An 18936-nucleotide genomic window follows, 5' to 3' on the forward strand; every position below is an offset into this window, starting at 1 on the left:
CTCTCTGGCAGCAGCAAGCTGTGCGGTCTGTTCAAACTGCCTCCTGGATCTTCACCCTGCGACTGTGCTCTAAGACAGGCTTAGTAAATCTTCCCTTTGTTTCCCTGCACATCTTTGCTAGCACTGGGGATTACCATGAGCAAAGCAAAAATGGAGAGCAAGGGCAGATGTGCTGCAGAGGAACATACTGCCCAGGGAGATGTCTCAGGAAAAGAAGAGGTGGGAACACATCATCCCAGTCAGACAAACGCCTTCCCAGGGGTCATGCCTCTGCTGCTTCTGGAAGAGACCTCCCTAGCCATCAACAGGAATATGTCAGTGCAAGCTTTTCCTTAATTAACACAGAGCCACTCAAAATAATATTAAAATATTAATAAACTATAAATAAACTACCTGAAACCAAGCGAAGACTTTGGCACACGCTCTGTACACGTTCATGTCATGGTCAAACTGAAATCAAGTGTGACCGGGCAAGAAGGGGTGCTTCTCACAGAGGGGTATTTCCAGGCTGCCTGGTCTCTGCATCTTACTCGTGCAGCTGAACTATTATTCTCTTGCAAGCTCTAAAAATAAATTCACTTTCAGATAAAGCTGAATGTTGTAAAATTCAAACACTCAGTAAAAGGTTCAGAAAGGCACCATGGAAAATATTATACTATCATAAAGAGAGCTCATGTTTGAAGTTTAAAGAATGAAGTTCACAGAGCATGTGCTTCTTGCCTGGAACAGGTCAGATCAAGACTAATGGCTGGGCGATGCGACAGTTTTTGAGTATGTGTATATAGACTTTACTATTAAATTTAGACAAACTGCATCATCTTGGTTTAAAGAAAGATTGCTCACTGTTTCATCTTTTCTGAAATTCTTTTCCCACCTTCTATTACAACATTTAAAAAATTCCTAATCCTATTCAGTTTCTTTCCATTAAGCAACAGTCTCCATGATGTTTTATGACGCAATCTAGTTTCCCTTACGGTTTGAGTCTCTAAAAAGCATTTTCATTAAAAACACCACCAGAAGTGACAGGACTTGACTAAGCTTGTTTAGACCACATCAGTCCACACTTATTAAGGTCCTTCATTAATGCTTGCTGACTCCTCTGCTAGATCTATCCCAGTCAGCTGAGATGTGGGTGCCATTTTAGGGGGAGTGCTCCAAATTCTCCCAGGAATAAAGTTTGCCTACTTTGGCTTCAAAAAATAATGTCTGTCTAATTGTACAATTTGTCTTGCTAAAGCATTTCGATCCAATATTGTGTCCAGTTCTGGGCTCCTCAGTTCAAGAAGGACAGGGAACTTCTTGAAGGAGTCCAGCACAGGACCACTAAGATGATTAAGGGAGTGGAACACCTTTCTTACGAGGGCAGGCAGAGGGAGCTGGGCCTCTTTAAGCCTGGAGGAGACTGAGGGGTGACCTCATCAATGTCTATAAATATGTAAAGCGTCAGTGTCAGGAGGACTGAGTTGGGCTCTTCTCAGTCATGTCCAACAATAGGACAAGGGGAAGCAGCTACAAGCTGGAGGATAGGAAGTTCCATGTGAACATAAGAAAAAACTTGGTCACTGTGAGGGAGCCAGAGCACCAGCACAGGCTGCCCAGAGAGGCTGTGGAGTCTCCTTCTCTGGAGACATTCAAAACCTGCCTGGACAAGTTCTTCTGTGACCTAATCTAGGTGATTCTGCTCTGGCAGGGGGGTTGGACTAGATGATATTTCATGGTCCCTTTCACCCCCTAAAATTCTGTGATTCTATGATTCCAAACCAGGGTAGCTCAAAAGGCAGGCCTCACTCCCCGGGCTCCGTAGGCACAAAAGTATCTTGACTTAACCCTCAAGAAGCTTTACATCTGGAAGGCCACTTTCTACTAGTTTAGAAACTGATAAAACCAAACAACCCCCATCTTTGACTGCCTAGATTCTGCATTTAAAATTATTCTTCCTGTCAAGAACGATTATCTGCTCCCTATCTACGATGAACAGACACACGTGGTTACACATTCACACATGGTTTTTACAGTTTGGACATTTTTAATCGGTTTGTAACTGTAGGTAGTGTTGATACACATACTAGGAAATTTTGACAGGACTGATAAAACCTTCAAAATCTGATTTTTAATTCACCCTGGAGGATACGTTAAATCTTGCTAAAAGGAAGCTAGCTAAATGGGGAAGCTAAGAGAGTTAAACCTTCCCAGGCAGCACGGTAAACAGAGATACCACACTGGAGGCTGAGAGCAAATCATGCCACATAGCAAAAAAAAAAAAAAAAGACTTGAGAAAGTGGAAAATGAAGCCATGTAGCTGAACAGCAGGGCACAAGAGATTATCGTAAGCAAGAAAACATCGTTCTGAAAGCTGGAGTCATGTCTGAAGGAAGGAAATAGAAAGACTCATGAGTTACTGCAGGTTAAAAATACTTGAAAAAAAAATCCAAACCAAACTCAAACCACAATAAGCCAAGCCAAAAGGTAGTCTGAGAATTGACTAGCAGAAGAATTTATAACAACCCCTTTTCCATGCCTGAATGAAAAGCCTGCCACTCCGGCCAACAGATGATCAAGGGACAAAAGCAGCACTTAGAGAAGAAAATAATGAAGCATTCTGAGCTCCACATATAAAGAAACCAGAGCTTGGACAAGCTGCCACATTAGAACACTACTTTATGAGGCTGGTTGGATCATGCATTTCAAGTGGAGGCTTCGGTGGAAAAGGCTACAGAACAACAACAATTTGTACAGATCAAATGGTACTTATGAAAGCATTCTTAAGGAACTAATGGATGAAATAGCAGTATGACTAACTTCTCTTAAAACTGCCTCAGTATCCAAGCACTGCTAAACGGCTAACATCGTGCCAGTACTATAAAGGGCCTCAAGGGAAAGCAAAAAAATAAATTCAGGTAGCCTAATGGCTACCTGCACAGGGCAAACTAGTATAAACTATTAAAAAGAGCAATACTAGCAGGCACATGGTAATATGCTATATTAAGCAAGTCAACATAGCTCTCATAAAAGATTGAAAACGCTATGAATGACAGAGAAAAGCAAATATTAAGGAACAGAGAACAAAATGAGAACACAAATTCCAGTGCAATAAATATAAGATGCCTCCATCCCTCAATGACAGTTTTCATTTCTAGTTCATTTTTATGAGATTACATGGGGACTGGAAAAGAGTAATAGAAGACAATGTTGATGACCAAAGATACGTTACTGCATCAAGGATCAGCCACTACTGTGTGACTCTCCAGGTTGGAACAAAGCTGACTGTGGCACTATGGAAGAGGGTTCAGTGCACTTAAAGTTCCACACATATACTTAAATAAAAAGAACTCCCACTGTTTCTTCCAATAAAAATGTCCAGGTGTATGAAATGAAACTAGCCGATGAGAAGTCCAAAAGGTACCTTTTTGCACAACACATTCAAACTCCAGAGCTCTTTGACACAGTCTGTTTGAAGTTTACACAGGACCACAGAACAACTAAACAAATTTGTGAAATAAAATATAAGACTAAAGTATACCCATTAAACTTAAGAATCCAGGTCTTTGCCTCAGTGAGTTCCCAAGCCACAGATTTCTATATGCTAACTGAATACTCCACAGAAGCTTACTCCGTGTGTCCACCCTATCCTTACACTCTCTCCTCAGCATTTGCTGGTGGCTGACGCTGTACAGCTCCTCTTCCACAAACACACACTAACCACTATTCTGGCTTCTGCGCTTTAGTCCGCTGCCCAGCACAGAAATGTATCTTGCAAAGTGATCAAGAACAGGGAAAACATGGCCACAAAGTCATCTTACAGGAATACTGTTTGTCCCCCTCCATACTTTTTCAGCTCTCCTACCTTCTGATGCATTTATTCTATTTCCAAAGGCAAGGATCAGCACAAGCAAGGCATTTTGAAAAAGCGATGCCAAGTGTTGGCAGCAGTCTCCTTACACCTGTACCATCATAAGGCTGATTTTTATTTTCCTCTAACAAAGGCCATCTGAAGAAAAAACATCCCCAACAGCATAAACCCAAGAGCAATACTGCAGATGCAGACATTTAGCAGCACATCTGTTTTGACTCCCATTTGTACTGATAGGAACTTTACACTGTTCTGACAGGTCAACTGGTCCTAGAACTTAATTTCTCACAAAAAATTTAAAGCCAGACTCTCCAGTGTTGTGATCTGGCTGAATTTCCCCAAGGTTTGGTTCCTTAGGATCCCAGATTATAAAGACCAGTATGTCTACTGGGCAGAAGGGTGGAGGTTTGGCTGTATCAGGAGGAGCAGCAGGAATGAGATGAAAAAATACTGGCCTAAGATTTGGGTTGGTTTCAAGTAATATCCTCAGTACAAAACTATTTTTTTTCCTCAGTATTTCAGCAAGCTGGTCCAGGCCTGAAGGTGAGTTTCTCATTCTTTCCTAGAGCTCCCTCAAATGAGAGCTGGCATCTCCCATTACATGGACTGCAGGCTCCAATAAATCACAGGATACAGTAAACTGAGCTGACTACTAAGTCTTACCCATAAGATCGTATTTCTTTAAGTTTGTCAAAACCTGGCAGGTAATCAGAAAGAAAATGCCCTTGCTCTTGTGCTTATTGGAGCCTTAGATATACACAAAAATCCTGAAGTCGTTCCTGCTTGACATCACATAATCAGACTCAGTATCTGCAAGGAAGATAAACATATTCATGGTGAGGAAAAAAATCTGTTATAATAAAATATGCAAATGCTTTCAGGCTTGCATGTCGTTGATACTTTGGAAACGTTTTCTGTGCCCACGATGTTTCTCCTTTCAAGGGTGGTAGGGGACACGTCCAAATCGTTACCTCAGCAGCTGCTATTCCAAATGGTACTCAACAGCCCCAGAAATGAACAGCATCAACTTCCTTAAGTACGTAGCAGTGAATAAATCTGTTCTGAAATGTTTACTAGGGAACAGTCTGATCATCACGGATGGGGAAAGTCAGTATCAGACTCAGTAACTGTCAGCAGATAAATCCAGGATAACACTATTCATATCATTGACATTACTTGCAGTTATTTAACTGCTTTAAGCTTAAATCTACCTAAGCCCAAGCCTAAGCTTAGCAAAGCTTTACATTTGGAGGGAGAGAGTACATATGAGAAAGGGGGAAGGCAGGGGGACCGATGACAAGACAAAGACCAAAAAGAAATAGATCAAAATTTTACTGAGACAAAGCTTGTCCAAAATTGATTTTATAAGGAGAACCAGAAATGTATAAGGCAAACCTGTGACACACTAACACAAAAAGAAGGTAAACTATACTAAGGGGAAAAAAAGTCTGAATACGTTCAGTACGTAGGCCAAAGTTCCCAATGAGGTCCAAGGGGGGATGCCAATTAATTCTCTAATGAATTGAGACTGTTTCTTGAAAAATCTTCTATCTTCACTCCATGTCGATTTTAATTTTAGCTCCTGGTAGTAGCTATGTGGTTCCATTTTTCTGCCTCATTTCTTCCCAGTTATGAAACAGGTGCTTTGAAGATCAGTTAAGTATTTACGAAAGACACAAAAAAAGACTCTAAATAAAAAAATCCTGCTATTATTAAGTTCTTTATTATATATTACAGTATATATAATATATCCAGTATTTTCAAAGTTAACACGCTTCTTACAAACCCTAGACAGTGATGGAGTTTCTACAAAACACATCCTTTTCAGATGAATTTGTGTACACTTACATTTTCTAGACACACTGGATGCTTTCAATCAATACACTACTGCCAGGAGTCAGTGCAGAGTTTTCTAAAGCTGCTTAAGAGGTGAAGCTAAAAGCCTTTTCCTGTAAAGTGAAAGTAAATTACACTACTCAATTACACTTACAATCAGTTTATATTGAGTTTTTTCTTCTTAAATTTTTGAGAAGCCTGTTTTGATAAGCTTATTATGCATATTGATAAGACAGATCGATTATTTTTTAGAAATCAACTTGAACTAGACTCCTCCTCATTTTCACCATTTAGGTTACAGTACTTGCCAATAACTGTGAATAATATAAATTTTAAATTACACTCTTCAGCGAATATATTTATTACTGTCATATCTGAGCAAGAGGAAGCAATTGCAATACCAAGTGATGACACATACTCATCAAACCAAAAGAGATCAAAGGATCTGAAATAAGTACAAGGCAGAAAAGGCTTTCATGAGCCAAAGCCCTCTGCAGCAATTCTTTGAAGACAATGTGCCTCTTCCTTCTTAGTTAACAGAATTAAAGAAACAACAGCTCGTGGGGGGGGGGGGGGGGGGGGGGGGAGGGGGTAGAAGGGGCAAATGCTTGCTATTTTCCTAAACATTCCCATTCCTGTTATTTTCTTAAATATACACACCTAGCTGTAATTAATTCTTCACTGTTTCAACCATAGATTCACCAACTATCCTCATGCTTCTAGTATTCTTCAAGCTACGAGATTTTTGGGCCCCAATCTGTCATTTGTTCTGTATTTATACCGCTACCAACCTCCCCGTGGCCTTTTCACGCAATCTCTACATAAATCTATGTCAGCATAAATGAAACAACAGTAATTATAATATCCTGTTCTACTACATTCAGCAAAGTAGGCCTCCAATTCTGACTGCACCTCACACGTGCGTGATGGGAACGCTTCTAACTAGTAATGACCTCTTCTGTGTAGCAAAGTTTTACTCTGAAATGAATCATCTTTTGTCTTCACGTCATTTTATCCTTTTATAGTTTAACCACCAACGTGATCAGCTCCTGTGCTAAACAACACAAAACTAAGTAAAAGGAGGAAAAAAGAAAAAATCTTAAAAATGGCAGGTTCAGGTTTTAAGTTCCTGATGTCAAGAATGCATTATGTCTCTGAAAGAATACACTGAGCAGAAAAGAAAAGGAAAAAGGGAAGATTAGCACTACTTGACAAATGAGTATAATTAATGCTATAGTTCTACACCTATCAAGTCAATGATCTACATTACTATAACTTCACTGAACAGTGTTCAGGAATAGCTGTTCCAGGGTAACTATTCCATAATACTTCCATGTCAGAACATTTTTTTCATTAGAGCTCCTAAGATCTTTTCTTTTAAATAATTTTATGTGCAAATAAACCCATATATAATCTATATACATCTGCTGAATTTTGTAGTTCTAGAAGAAACCATACAGTATGTATTAACTTCTTAAGTTGCCAGATCTTAAAGATTTACTGTTACATTAATCATTAAAAGTAATACACTTAACTCTTTGGTTTTGAACTGAAACCTCTTTTTTTCCAGGTTTATTTTTAAAATCAATGGTATAAGTCAATTTAGTGGATTTGGGAGGAGAGTTTCTTTTTTTTTTTTCCTTTCTTGGAGCTTATTGAATGAACTAATCCATCACTCCTGAAAGGAAATAAAACAACTGTTTAGTGATGTGCAATGCTGCCCAACAGCATGCCCAGGAAACCGCTTCAGTTTATGGTCACAATTCTTTTTCACATTGCAGGAGAAATTACCCAACCTGCAATCTGGAAAGCCACCACAGTGGCCACTCCTGTCACTGCATGGGTGGAAATGCAGCCCTCGGAGAGTTCTGTAAAACCCTTAAACCTCCTACCCTACAGATCACAGTCTATCGTGTGTACCTAAAATGCTACCAAATATAGGACGCTTCTTCACTTTGACAGTCAACTGTTGGTTTAATGGGAGGAAAAAAGGTTATTACCTGTTTTTCACGGCCAGTAACTGATACTGTCAGGCATGCCCTAGAGCTCCCCTGCTTGTGTGCTCACTCAGAAACACCAGGTAAGGCCTGAGCCCAACATTTATCATTTTATACCAAACCTAAGGGCTTTCTCTCCCATGTTTAGATGTACTCATCTACTATCAAAAATGACCAGAGGTTCTACATTAAAAACCTCTAAAATTCTCCCTCCATTAAGTAACACAGCCTGATAGAGCAGCCCTCTTTGTATAGAGAGTTCAGGATCCTGTATTCGCCTCTCCATGCAACCTATATAAAAACACCTCTTTTTCTTGCCTACATAATATTGCCTGTCAATCACTACTTCCATAGACTTAATTTGTCTCCCAGACTCCAGAGCTCATTCAGGAGTGCTGAAGTTTCATCCACAGCACCCACTACTATTTAAATCTTGATTTATTGTTATTCTCTAAACTTAAGGCAAATTTCCAATGTACATCAATACACTAGACACAAATGAGCATGAGGAAGCTTAGAATTTAAATTTGTCTTTCTGTTTTTTGTTAAGACATCAAAGGGTTCAGCTGTCTTTCAGTAAGTAAGTTCGTCAACACAAAACAACCTAACTACCTGCTTGGGTTTGCAAAATAAAACAAATACAGAGCTATCGCAGCATGATGCTAAAAGCTGTCCATCAGCTTCGTTTGCCTGGCAGGAGACCAAGAGTTATGGAGAGTACGCTCTCTCAAGAAGCAGGTATTTATATAAATTGTATGTAATTTAAGTCTTAAATCCTTGGAAATTCATCACCAATGAATTGACATGTTCTATATATATATATGATGTAACTACACTGAATATGAAATATGTTATGTACCAGTACTTGGAGGAGGGGAGGTTTACCTATAGTAATTTTCCCCATCGTAACAGCAGATGCTGCTTTAAGGGAAACTCCATAAAAATACTCAGACAAGTGACGACTCAGTCCTGCAAGTCACTGGTTTACTACCTCAGCACAAGGAGAACAGAAGGTACCAAGCAGCTTGAAGGGTCAGGACATAATACCTTCTGCTCATAAAGAGTCTGTCATTAAAGAATCTGAAATCTTTTGCAAATAGTTAATTTGGCTTTATGACACTTGTGCACTACAGAAATTTGATTGCAACATTCAGGTTTTTTGTAAAGCCATAAATCTTGAAACTCTGAGGAACCTTATATGAGAAAACTCTGCTCTAGCTCTTAAATGTTCATAAAGTGCTACCCTTAATACTGGAATCAAAAAGAATGAAATGTGATCCAGCTGTAGCTGCATCATAAATCCATCTGGGTCATACAATCATAAAGCAAAGGAGAAGAAGGAAAAAGCTTTTCAGTCAAAGGGTTTGAAAGAGGGTTTGAGACAAATACACATACTGTTCTATATAGCATGCCATTAATAAGATTTCCCTATCGGGTCTCCTTGCAACACAGGTGTGGGGTTTGGCTTTGCTTTAACATGCAACACAGAATTTCAACATCCCATGTTTCAAACCCAACTTAAATTTTTCCTCTTTTAGGAGCCCATGGCTGTAGAAAGAAGCACCTAGAAGTCATGGAGTGTTGGACTCAGCAGTAACTCTACATCCTGTGTACAAAAGAACTGCAATGATGGATCAGATCAGTAGATTATCTCCCACAGAGACTACCAGTGGATACCTAAATAAGTGTAAAAGGATGCAGCGCATATATTTCACCAGTACAGTTTTGCAGTCTACATACACCCAGCTCAAGGACCTTAGATAGAGGTGGTATCATTAATAGCAATGGATGGACCCTTCTCCTATGAAGTCACCTAAGCATGCCAACAGCCTCTATCAGCCACTAGCATCCCTCAGTTTCTGTACCAGAGAAGTCCACATCTTATATATACATGCTTCTGTGCTAGGAAGTACTTCACTCCTAACCAGGACAGGATACGGTTTACTGTTAAGCTACACATGCTCACACACAACTGATTCAAAACTGGAGGTGCAAGGGCTGGCACTATCTGCAGGGCACAAAGGTAGGGCTCGGCCACACACACAAAAACTACAACTCCCCCTAACAGCAGCCATGTAATGCACCTTGGAAAAGCTGAAAATGAAGCATCTGTCTGAGTGTCTTGTGATCCCTCCATGCTCTCCTCTTCCCTTTGGGGCTTTTTAAGGGCATGGAGTGATAAGACAAGGGGGAATGGCTTTGTACTAAAAGAAGGCAGATTTATATCAGATATTAGGAAGAAATTCTTCCCAGTGAGGGTGGTGAGGTGCTGGCACAGGTTTCCCAGAGCAGCTGTGGCTGCCCCCTCCCTGGCAGTGTTCAAGGCCAGGTTGGATGGGGCTTTGGGCAACTTCGTCTAGTGCAGCATGTCCCTGCCCATGGTAGCGAGGTTGGAACTGGATGATCTTTGAGGCCCCTTCCAACCCAAACCATTCTATGATTCTATCTAGTTTACTGGAGAATTAAGGCATGAAGCTTCAAACAATGCAAGAGCACTTCACAAGATAGATACTCCACATGTTTTGACAGCAAACTTAATGCTGCAAGACTTTTTTTGCTTTTGACCACAGCACAGGCCCCCTGGCACGTTGTACATCGCTGAAGAAGAACGACCTTCTCCCAGAACGTCTGCCTGCCTTTATAGTATCATAGAATCATTAAGGTTGGAAAATATCTCCAAGATCATCTAGTCCAACTGTTCCCCTACCACTTATACTATTAACTAAACCATGTCCCTAAGTATCTCATCCAACCTTCCCTTAAACACCACAAGGGACGGTGATTCCACCACCTGCCTGGGTAACCCGTTCCAATACCTAACCACTCTTGATAGAAAGAGTGGCTGCACCCAAAATGCTGGTAAATGATGTGTGCTTGCCAGTTTTCCTCTTTGTCGTAACACAAAACCAAACATTTAATCAATTGATCTCTTAAGAGAAACTTTGAGCAATTAAACATCTGCTCAACAAGCTGAATCTGATTTATAAACTGAAGTCTACATCTCTTCTAACATCCAATTTTCTTCTTTGATGAAATAAAAAGCGTAGCACCACAAGTGCACTTCTTAACAGGTTGGATTTTTAAAAGCTACAAGCAGTGTTTAAACAGCCAACAAGGTGAGAAGGAAGGAGAGGAAAGGAACAGCTACATGACAAGCTTGTAAGAAGAAATTGAGAAATGTGACTTGACACACAGGTCACAGCAGGTGAAACGTGATTTACTGATGATAAGAAAGGGCCCACCGAGTAGTTTCTACACTGTCAGTAATAATACCATGCTGGAGACACCTTGTCTCGGGGGAATCAGCCTACCTGATAAAGATATCCTCAGAACAGATGTCTTATTTACTGAACTAATTCTTTTGTGATGACCTTGATCAATAATACCAGAAGCAAGGCAAGTGACACTTGCACATTCTTCTGAATTTTAAAACCCCTTTAACCTCTCCTTACCTTACCAACCGCATCAGCCTGGGCTGTCAAGTTTCAGCCTATTCATCGGCAAAATTTTAAAGCACGTTAACATTACAAGGACAGTACTACAACATCAGTTTCCTTCTACCAGGAATACACTTATTCTTCAGCCCCTGGATTTGGATTACTGCTGAGGAAAACAGGGTGATTAAATTATTACTGTTGAATTGCCCATGATTCAGAGTTTGTAATAATCACTTTCAAATATAAAATTCAAATTTACATTCTCATAATCAAAGATCAGAAAAAGGCAGCAAGAATGGTAGACAGCAGCTGAAACTATACATTTGTGCTAGCCATTGTATAGAATTCTTGGATGAATGGTGACTATACCTGTGAAGAATGAGGTATAGACAGAATTACAGCTTTATAGCTGCTTGGATAAATCCTGCTACATTTCCCTGCAACAAAAGCTTTTCCATGCAACGTTAATGTGCCATTCCTGAACACACAGTTCACCAAATATTTAATCTCCTAAGTAGCTCCTCCTTTTGTGGAAGAGAAGAACAAGGGACGACAGACTGGCTCCCCAGCATGAGAACACTGTCTGCCAGCACTCAGCATTGCAAGGGCGGCGAATCCAGCCACCGCTGCCTGTTAACCAAAGGTATGTATATAACCAAAGCAACTTTAAAATAATTGTCTAAACCACCAGGTCTAAGACTGACTTATGCACCATAATAACCAAATTATTATCATCTGAAAGAGGTAAAACATTCTGGGCATACAAGAGCACTGCCTATAATGCTCACTAATGTAAAATACTCCTGCTGCAATCACTCAGCATTTGGCATATCTAAGCCTTCTTAGAACCATCAAACAGAAGGCAAGAACTAGTCAATTGAACCGGTATCCAAAAAGGTCATCATCATGACAGCACGAAAGGCTGTTCGTCTGATCCTCCACATATGTCTTCAAGACAAGCAGATCCGTAAGAAGAGTAAGACTTTTCCTTTACAGAGTACCAATACAGGCTAAATTGGAAAACAGACATGCATTATAGCAGTTTTGAGGCTATTTTATTTCCAGTAATCACACCCCGTGCATTGGGTAACTAACTGTTGGACCGATCGCTACATCAGAATGGAGTACTTGGGCTTTTTCCCTTTTGAATTCGTATTACTTTTAATAGGAATTGTGAGTTCTATATAATGATCGAATACAAAAGACTTCAGCTTTAATTTAGAGTAAGAACACCCTGGCCAGCAGAAGCTTGGCATGAGGAACAGAAATAAAAAGAACTCTTACTGCCATTTAAAAAAAAAAATCAAAAGTAGCACCTTATCAGCATAATGGCAGCATAATTTAAAAAAGCTTTCATGTGCCATTTTCACAACACTCTTTCTATTAAATCATTGAGAATAAACATCTATTTTCATTTACTAATCTTTTTCCCAATTAGAATCTCTCTGAATCTGTGTACAATAGTAATTTCATTTCTTCTCACTTGCTTGCATCTTAATTAAAATCAGCCTATGTTGACTTTCATTTTTTCAATATATCTGCCTATTTCACATCATAGCACCTTCATGACCCCCGGGGAGTCATGAGCCTTTAATATTTTATTTTGACCTTGTTAAGTTACTGGAACCATCAAAGATTTTTCTTCTTCCCTCAGTAAGCGGTTTTTTATCCTTCTTGAGACACAGAGTACGTGTGAGAACACATAGTTCAGAACTACACTGCCTTTAAACCTCGTAGCTCTGTTCAATTATTTAAAAAAAAAAGTTGCCTTTCAATGTATTACAAGACTTCGTTTATGAACCGTAAACATCATTATTAATTAAATGAGGATCACTGCTTAAAGGCCTTTTACCCTGAGCTTCTGAAAAGAAAAAGTGGTTTCAGCTTTCAATTAAAAAAAAAATTCATCAATAATTGGTGATTTTAAAATAATTTATAGTGGTCATCTTCTACATAAGTATCTGAATTTACGAAAGCGGGGGGCTGTGGGAGGTTGTGGAGGACAGCTGTACCGTTTATTAGAGCAGCTGAAATAGCTGAAAACTGGAAATATCCTGACAAGACACAGAGGCCCTTCTTCAAGCCTACAGCAGAAAGCTTGCCTATGTATTTAAACTCCATCATTAGGTCTAACAACAGGTATTACTTGAAACATGGGCAGCTTGTGAAGAGGCATCACTTCAGATGGGAAGCAGAAAGATGTGCTGCTATGCCTTCAGCCTCCACGTCTTCCTCAACACCTACAAATTTATCTTGGGAGCTTGCAGAAAACACAAAGTATCAGGTTTATACATTTGCCTCAGGTCCTTGTCCAAATCCTCCCAGTGTTACCAGTCTCACAGCACAGACTCATGCTCAGGCAAAGGTTTTGGCACCATCCAAGTCCCACCTGATTACATGCTATCTTTTAGCAGACTTGCATTTGCATTCACCGTACCTGGTAAGTTCAGCCCCTTACCTGGTGTGACAGCCCAAGCTATCCAACCTATCCATAGAGGCTATCTGGCAGAAGACTTCTCAAGCAGAGCTCACAGCCTTAAAGGCAGCTGGGATTTACAGACACTCCACACCAGCTTTGGCTGGCACCACTGTGCAGAGACTGAGACATCTGACATCCAGGACTACTGCTGCATGGAGCCTATCTGAGAAGCCTGATGGATTTTTTTGCTCCTTAGATACACAGAGCAGGCACAACCAACAAGGTCTCTTCACTCAAGCTCGTATTTACATTCCAGCAAGCAGAGCCTGAGGTTTGTCAGTGGTGTACAATCAGTATTTGGCTACTGGGTGGAGGGAACTGGAGGCAGCTGGTGACAAAGCGGGAGAGGTAAATTGTTTGCCAGGAAAAAAAAAGGTGAAAATTTTCAACTGTAACACAAAAAAAATCTGAAAAAAGGAAAGATCAGAATGAGTAAAGAGTAAGGGTCAAGAGTAAGATGGGGAAGCAGCAAGGGACTATGTCTGCTCTAAGGAGAAAGGAGCATAAAGAAAAGCACAGAAACAGGAACAGTGCTCTTTAGCACTGGAGACAGGAGAGAAAGAAAACATGTTACTTGTGGCACTTCATTTAGGGAGAAGAACCAAATTCAGGGGCTTGCAAAGAATACAGCTAATAGATCACCTGGGCATGTGCTATAGAAGAGATTACAGGAAAGTAAAGTGGAATTCCCAGTGGAAGTAATTATAATTTCAGCACTTCATATGCTGTGCAGATTTACCCAAGGCCCCTAGAAGAACGCTTAATGTAACTGCTTATGATGCCCACCTTCTTCCCCCAGCACAGTATACACCTTTTCCCCAGGCCACCTTCAAACACAACTGTTGGTAACCAAAGAACAGCTTAACTTCTGCCACCAAAAGCATAAAGCTACATATGAAGAAATACAAACACAATACAACCCCCCCAGCTCTCCTGCAGGTTTTGTTACCCATAAGTGCCAGTTTACTGAAAAAAAAAAAGTACCATAGGCTTCTGTCAGATGGGGCCCATGACAAGTACTTAATATTATTTAACCTGTAATTAGCAGCCTCACAATGGCTGTTCAGATCAGGACACAGACCACAGGCGTGAGCTATGAAGGAGGAACAGACTCTCTAGCTGTGCAAGCAAAGGAGCAACAGATGCCCAACTACAAATTCTTAGGACCTGTTAGCTGTCCATGCCTGTCAGCTCCCCATCCCTACAGCAGCTATAGCTAACCACCCTGCTGTGTTGCTCTGCAGGTAGTGCTTATAAATAACCACTCCAGGACAGCACCAAATTCTGGTCTTTATTACAGACACAAGTTCAAGTGAAGACTATAAATCCTACTTGCACATTCACAGAACCAGAAGTGGGCAGGTGGAGTTTCTACACCATAAAATTCTCGGTCAGCTTCCTCTCATTGGATATATTGACATGTTTAACATTTTCAGTCATTGACACGAACCAGCAGGAATTGGCACAGAAAAGTTACACTGCATACAGTCACTTGCAGCACCACATTCCGAAAGTCAGCGGTCAGCACTTAGGAGCAGACTTCACCCCTTTAAAAACTTGAATGAAAATTCCCATCTGCCATTCAAACTGATTTCCATTATTATCAGTCAGTCACTAAATCTTTTCACTCGTTGCAAGCTGGATTCTAGCTAACCCTTGCTTCTCCACACAGGCTAACCAAAATCTCGATGAGAGTAAAAGGAACCTGTAGATGCTCTGCACCACTTTGTGTTCAGATGGGCCAGAATCTGGCTGTCAACCAGCTCAGCTGGCACTCATGCATATGTAGGTCAGCAGTTACCCCCAGAAATTCTTAAAACAAACAAGTCCCCTGTAATTTCCCATGTTCCAGTGCTCGAGCCTAACCACGTATTTGGATGTTACAGACACTAATTTAAGGACAGAAGCAAGACAGATCTGTTGTTACCTCAAAACAACAGCAAACCCTAACAGTAGTCTCAAACTTGAATTATTTATATGGTCTCAAGAAGAATGGTTTTATTTCTTCTCAAAATGTTTGTTTATGAGCATATTTTTAAAAATGAAATAATAAAAGACATGTTTTGCTAAAGCTAAAAAATGCATTCGCAAATATGGTAATTGTTCCTTGATTATTTCAAGATCTGAAAGGACTATTTGAGCAATGCTTTAATTTGGCTTCAGAAGTTCCCTGTGAGATGGAACAAATGCTCTTAAAGGCAGGAAAAAGATCCAGCAACACACTACACAGCTTGATCAAGGCCAAGCATTCAGTGAATGGTAGAGCTGAGTCCTGCAGCATGGCATTCTGCTATCAACCACAAACTTCACTTCCTTTTTCCATTAGTAAAATGTATTGTGATATTATAACCTTCCCTCTTCTGTGGAACAGAAATAATTATACTATTTGGAAGTCTTCATATTGGTAACGTTAAACATGCATATAAATTCTACCAAATTAAATTTAAAAGCAGGACTTGTTTGGTTAGATTATGTAAACAGTATGCTCTAAGACTTGCTGACTTCTGAGAACTGAAACCACAGACAGCCAAAATACAGCTGCACGCAGTCAGATATGGTGTGTCTGCTAATATTGGAAACTTTATCATGCTGCAGCGAATTTGACTTCTGATTAGTATGTGCATAGAAGCAATACAGACTGAATGCACTAGAACAAAACCCACTCCAAGGTTGCAAGTTACAAAAGCCAAGGGCACTCAGTTATTTTACAAAGCTCTTGACAATATTTATTAGTTGTACTACTGTGGCATCTAAGAGCCCCAAGCATGGGTTCAGTTGTGCTCATCCTTGCAAAAATACAAAACAAAAGATAAAACCATGAGCTGCTGCAGGCTGTAGCTAAGGGCTTCGTACAAAGCAGGGTGCTGTCAAGTGCCAGAACCCTTGACTTTTAAGTATGTACATCTAAAGCCCAGAGCTCACAGTTCCTCGCCTAGATGTTAAGCTTGGCACTAGAGCGGGAGGCCGCCTGGAATTGGCTGATAGCAACTTCTTGGACCAAGGATGTGCCTGAACTCCCACTCCTCCCCGCAGTTCAGGCATTTGAACCAAGACTGCAAGGAAGACACATCTGTCAACTTGTGAGTCAGATCCTGGAGCCTAGATCCAGTAGAGTCAGAGGAGGTTCAGAGGTATGCACGTAGATGCTGGAAAGACAGACCTTGAGATTCATGAAGCAAGGAAGGACATGCATGATTCTGCAGCTTCATGGTTAGAGCACAAAAATGAGAGTCCTGGGTTCCAGTCTGGACTTTTAGAGTTGTTTCTGATTTTATCATATAACTTAAATATAAAAGTATACAAATGATCCACAAAATAAAAATGACATTGCCCAAACAAGTATCTTAACTAACCAAGCTATTCAGTTGGGTTGACTCTTGCTGCTTCTTTTCATTCTGGTCTTGCAACTCTTGCACTGAGAATGTGAACACGGGGCAGAATTTCTCGTGCCTATTTCATTCAAGTGCTTTCTAGTTACGCCAACCAGGCTGAAGCCAAGATGTTCGTGTTTTTAATGAAAGAGCTGGAATAAATATTTATTTTTAGGAAAAAATTTGTCTCTAAGTGTCACATGCTGGACCAGTGACCAGAGTAAGCTGTGTAAGTCACATACACCATCTTTAAGAAAAAACCCTATAGCTGCTCAATGCCTTTTACATTTATTTATACTTTTCTGGGGTTGTATTGAAGTCAAAGGAGCTTGTCTGCTTTTCACAGCACATATTGCCACATTTAAGGAGGACTCTTACAAATCCTCAATCTGGCACGTCAAGTAAAAACACTGAGGCACAAAGTCCCTGGAACCCCAAAGTTGTTCATCTTTCTATTTACTCCTTCAGCCCCCTAAAACGCCAGGATATTACTCTGGTAACTCGAACATTGGAGTAACTGCTCGGCGAGCTAAGAAGCAGGCGGCGGTGCTCTTCTATCATTGCTTTCAATTTCAGGCCGCCTGGCTCAGAAATGCGCTGTAACTTTTCTGCCTTGCTGCGGCTCCGCAGGCAGCCGGCCCTTCGCGGCAGGGGGGCAGTGAGCCCCACCACCCTGCCTCCCACCCCAGCGCCCCCAAAACAAGCACAAGCCCCTCACACCCGCGCAGGGTGCCCGCGGCAGAAACCCTGGGGCGGTTTTACACCTGAGCCATTCTTAATCTGGACCGGGAATTTAAGCAGAACTACCGAAAAAAAAGCCCCGCGTGCCTGTGATGTGCACCAAAGGGTGTATCTGGAGGTCTCAGACCGGCGGGACACCCCCGCCCGGCCCGCGCAGGACCCGCGCAAGAGCCGCGTAGCACGCCGCGCAGAGGTGCGATGCGGTGCCGGTCCTGCCCGGCGGGGAGCGCGGCAGAGAACGCCCGTCACCTGGGTTAAGTGGTCTCCGAACACCCCGGGCCACCCAACCCCCGAGGCGGGGGGGGTTCCGGTAACCTGCCGGCCGCAGAGGTGCGGGGGGCGGCGGACGCGCCCCTTCCCAAGCCGGGAGGGACGCAGCTCCCCCGGCGAGGGACCCACACAAAGGCACGGCGGGGCGGCAAGGAAGCGAGACGGGCCCCGCCGCGCCTCCCCCGTCCCGGCTCCCCGCCCTGGCCCCGGGCAAGGGGCATCGTCGTCCCCGGGGGAAGCCCTCGCGGGGCTGGGGGTGCCACCGCGGCGGCTGCCGGCGGGGCTGTGGGCGCTCGGGGCGGGCGGGACGGCGAGGCGCTCTGCAGACAGGTAGCTCCCTGCTAAAATGGAGGGAGGGGAGAAATGCGGCGCTCGCCGGAGAAACTTACCGGAGGAAACCGACGAGCCGGACAAACTGGAGTTACTGGATGCGGCCATGGTCCCTCCTCCTCGCCCCTTAGCTGTGAGCCCCGCGTCGACCCCCGCTGCTGTCCGGCCGCGGCTGCCGCCAGCCCATCGCAAAGTGCCGGAGCCGAGCCGCGCCGAGCCGCCGCCGCAGCTCGCGCTCGGCTCCCCGCGCCTCCGGGGAGCGGGTGACGGCGGCGCCCCGCCGAGGTGCTGCCGGCCGCTCTCCGGGGCTGGGAGAAGCCACTCGGCAGGTCACGGAAAAGGCCCCGCGGCGCTTCCAGTGCCTCTCTCCGCCTGGGGAATAGGGCTTACCTAGTGACGGGGACGGGAGAGCCGCCCTGCCAGCGCCTTCCCTCGCCTCCTCCCTTCCCTTCCCTTCCCGTCCCTTCCCTTCCCCGCCTCCTCGCGGGCAGCGCTGACAGCCCGCCGGGGAGACCCGCCGCCGCCGCCCGCCGCAGCTCCCCTCACGCACACAAAGGAAGCGGCGGCGCTGCCGGCCGGGCTGCTGGCCCCGGCTGAGCGGGCAGGGTGGGTCCCGAGCGGGCGA

General features: G+C 42.7%; 1 protein-coding gene across 1 annotated transcript in view; it reads right to left on the minus strand.

Moving 5' to 3' along the window:
- The window catches only part of CHN2 (chimerin 2), a gene marked incomplete at both ends in the record, with an annotated part of 163785 nt that extends 145366 nt beyond the window's left edge, over positions 1–18419 (minus strand). The window contains 1 exon segment of the mRNA XM_084260263.1: positions 18371–18419. Within this exon segment, the coding sequence (XP_084116389.1) occupies positions 18371–18419 (49 nt within the window).
- Positions 18420–18936: the final 517 nt, after the last annotated feature.

The sequence above is a fragment of the Gallinula chloropus genome (genome assembly GCF_964237585.1).
Source record: "Gallinula chloropus genome assembly, chromosome: 2".
Lineage (NCBI taxonomy): Eukaryota > Metazoa > Chordata > Aves > Gruiformes > Rallidae > Gallinula > Gallinula chloropus.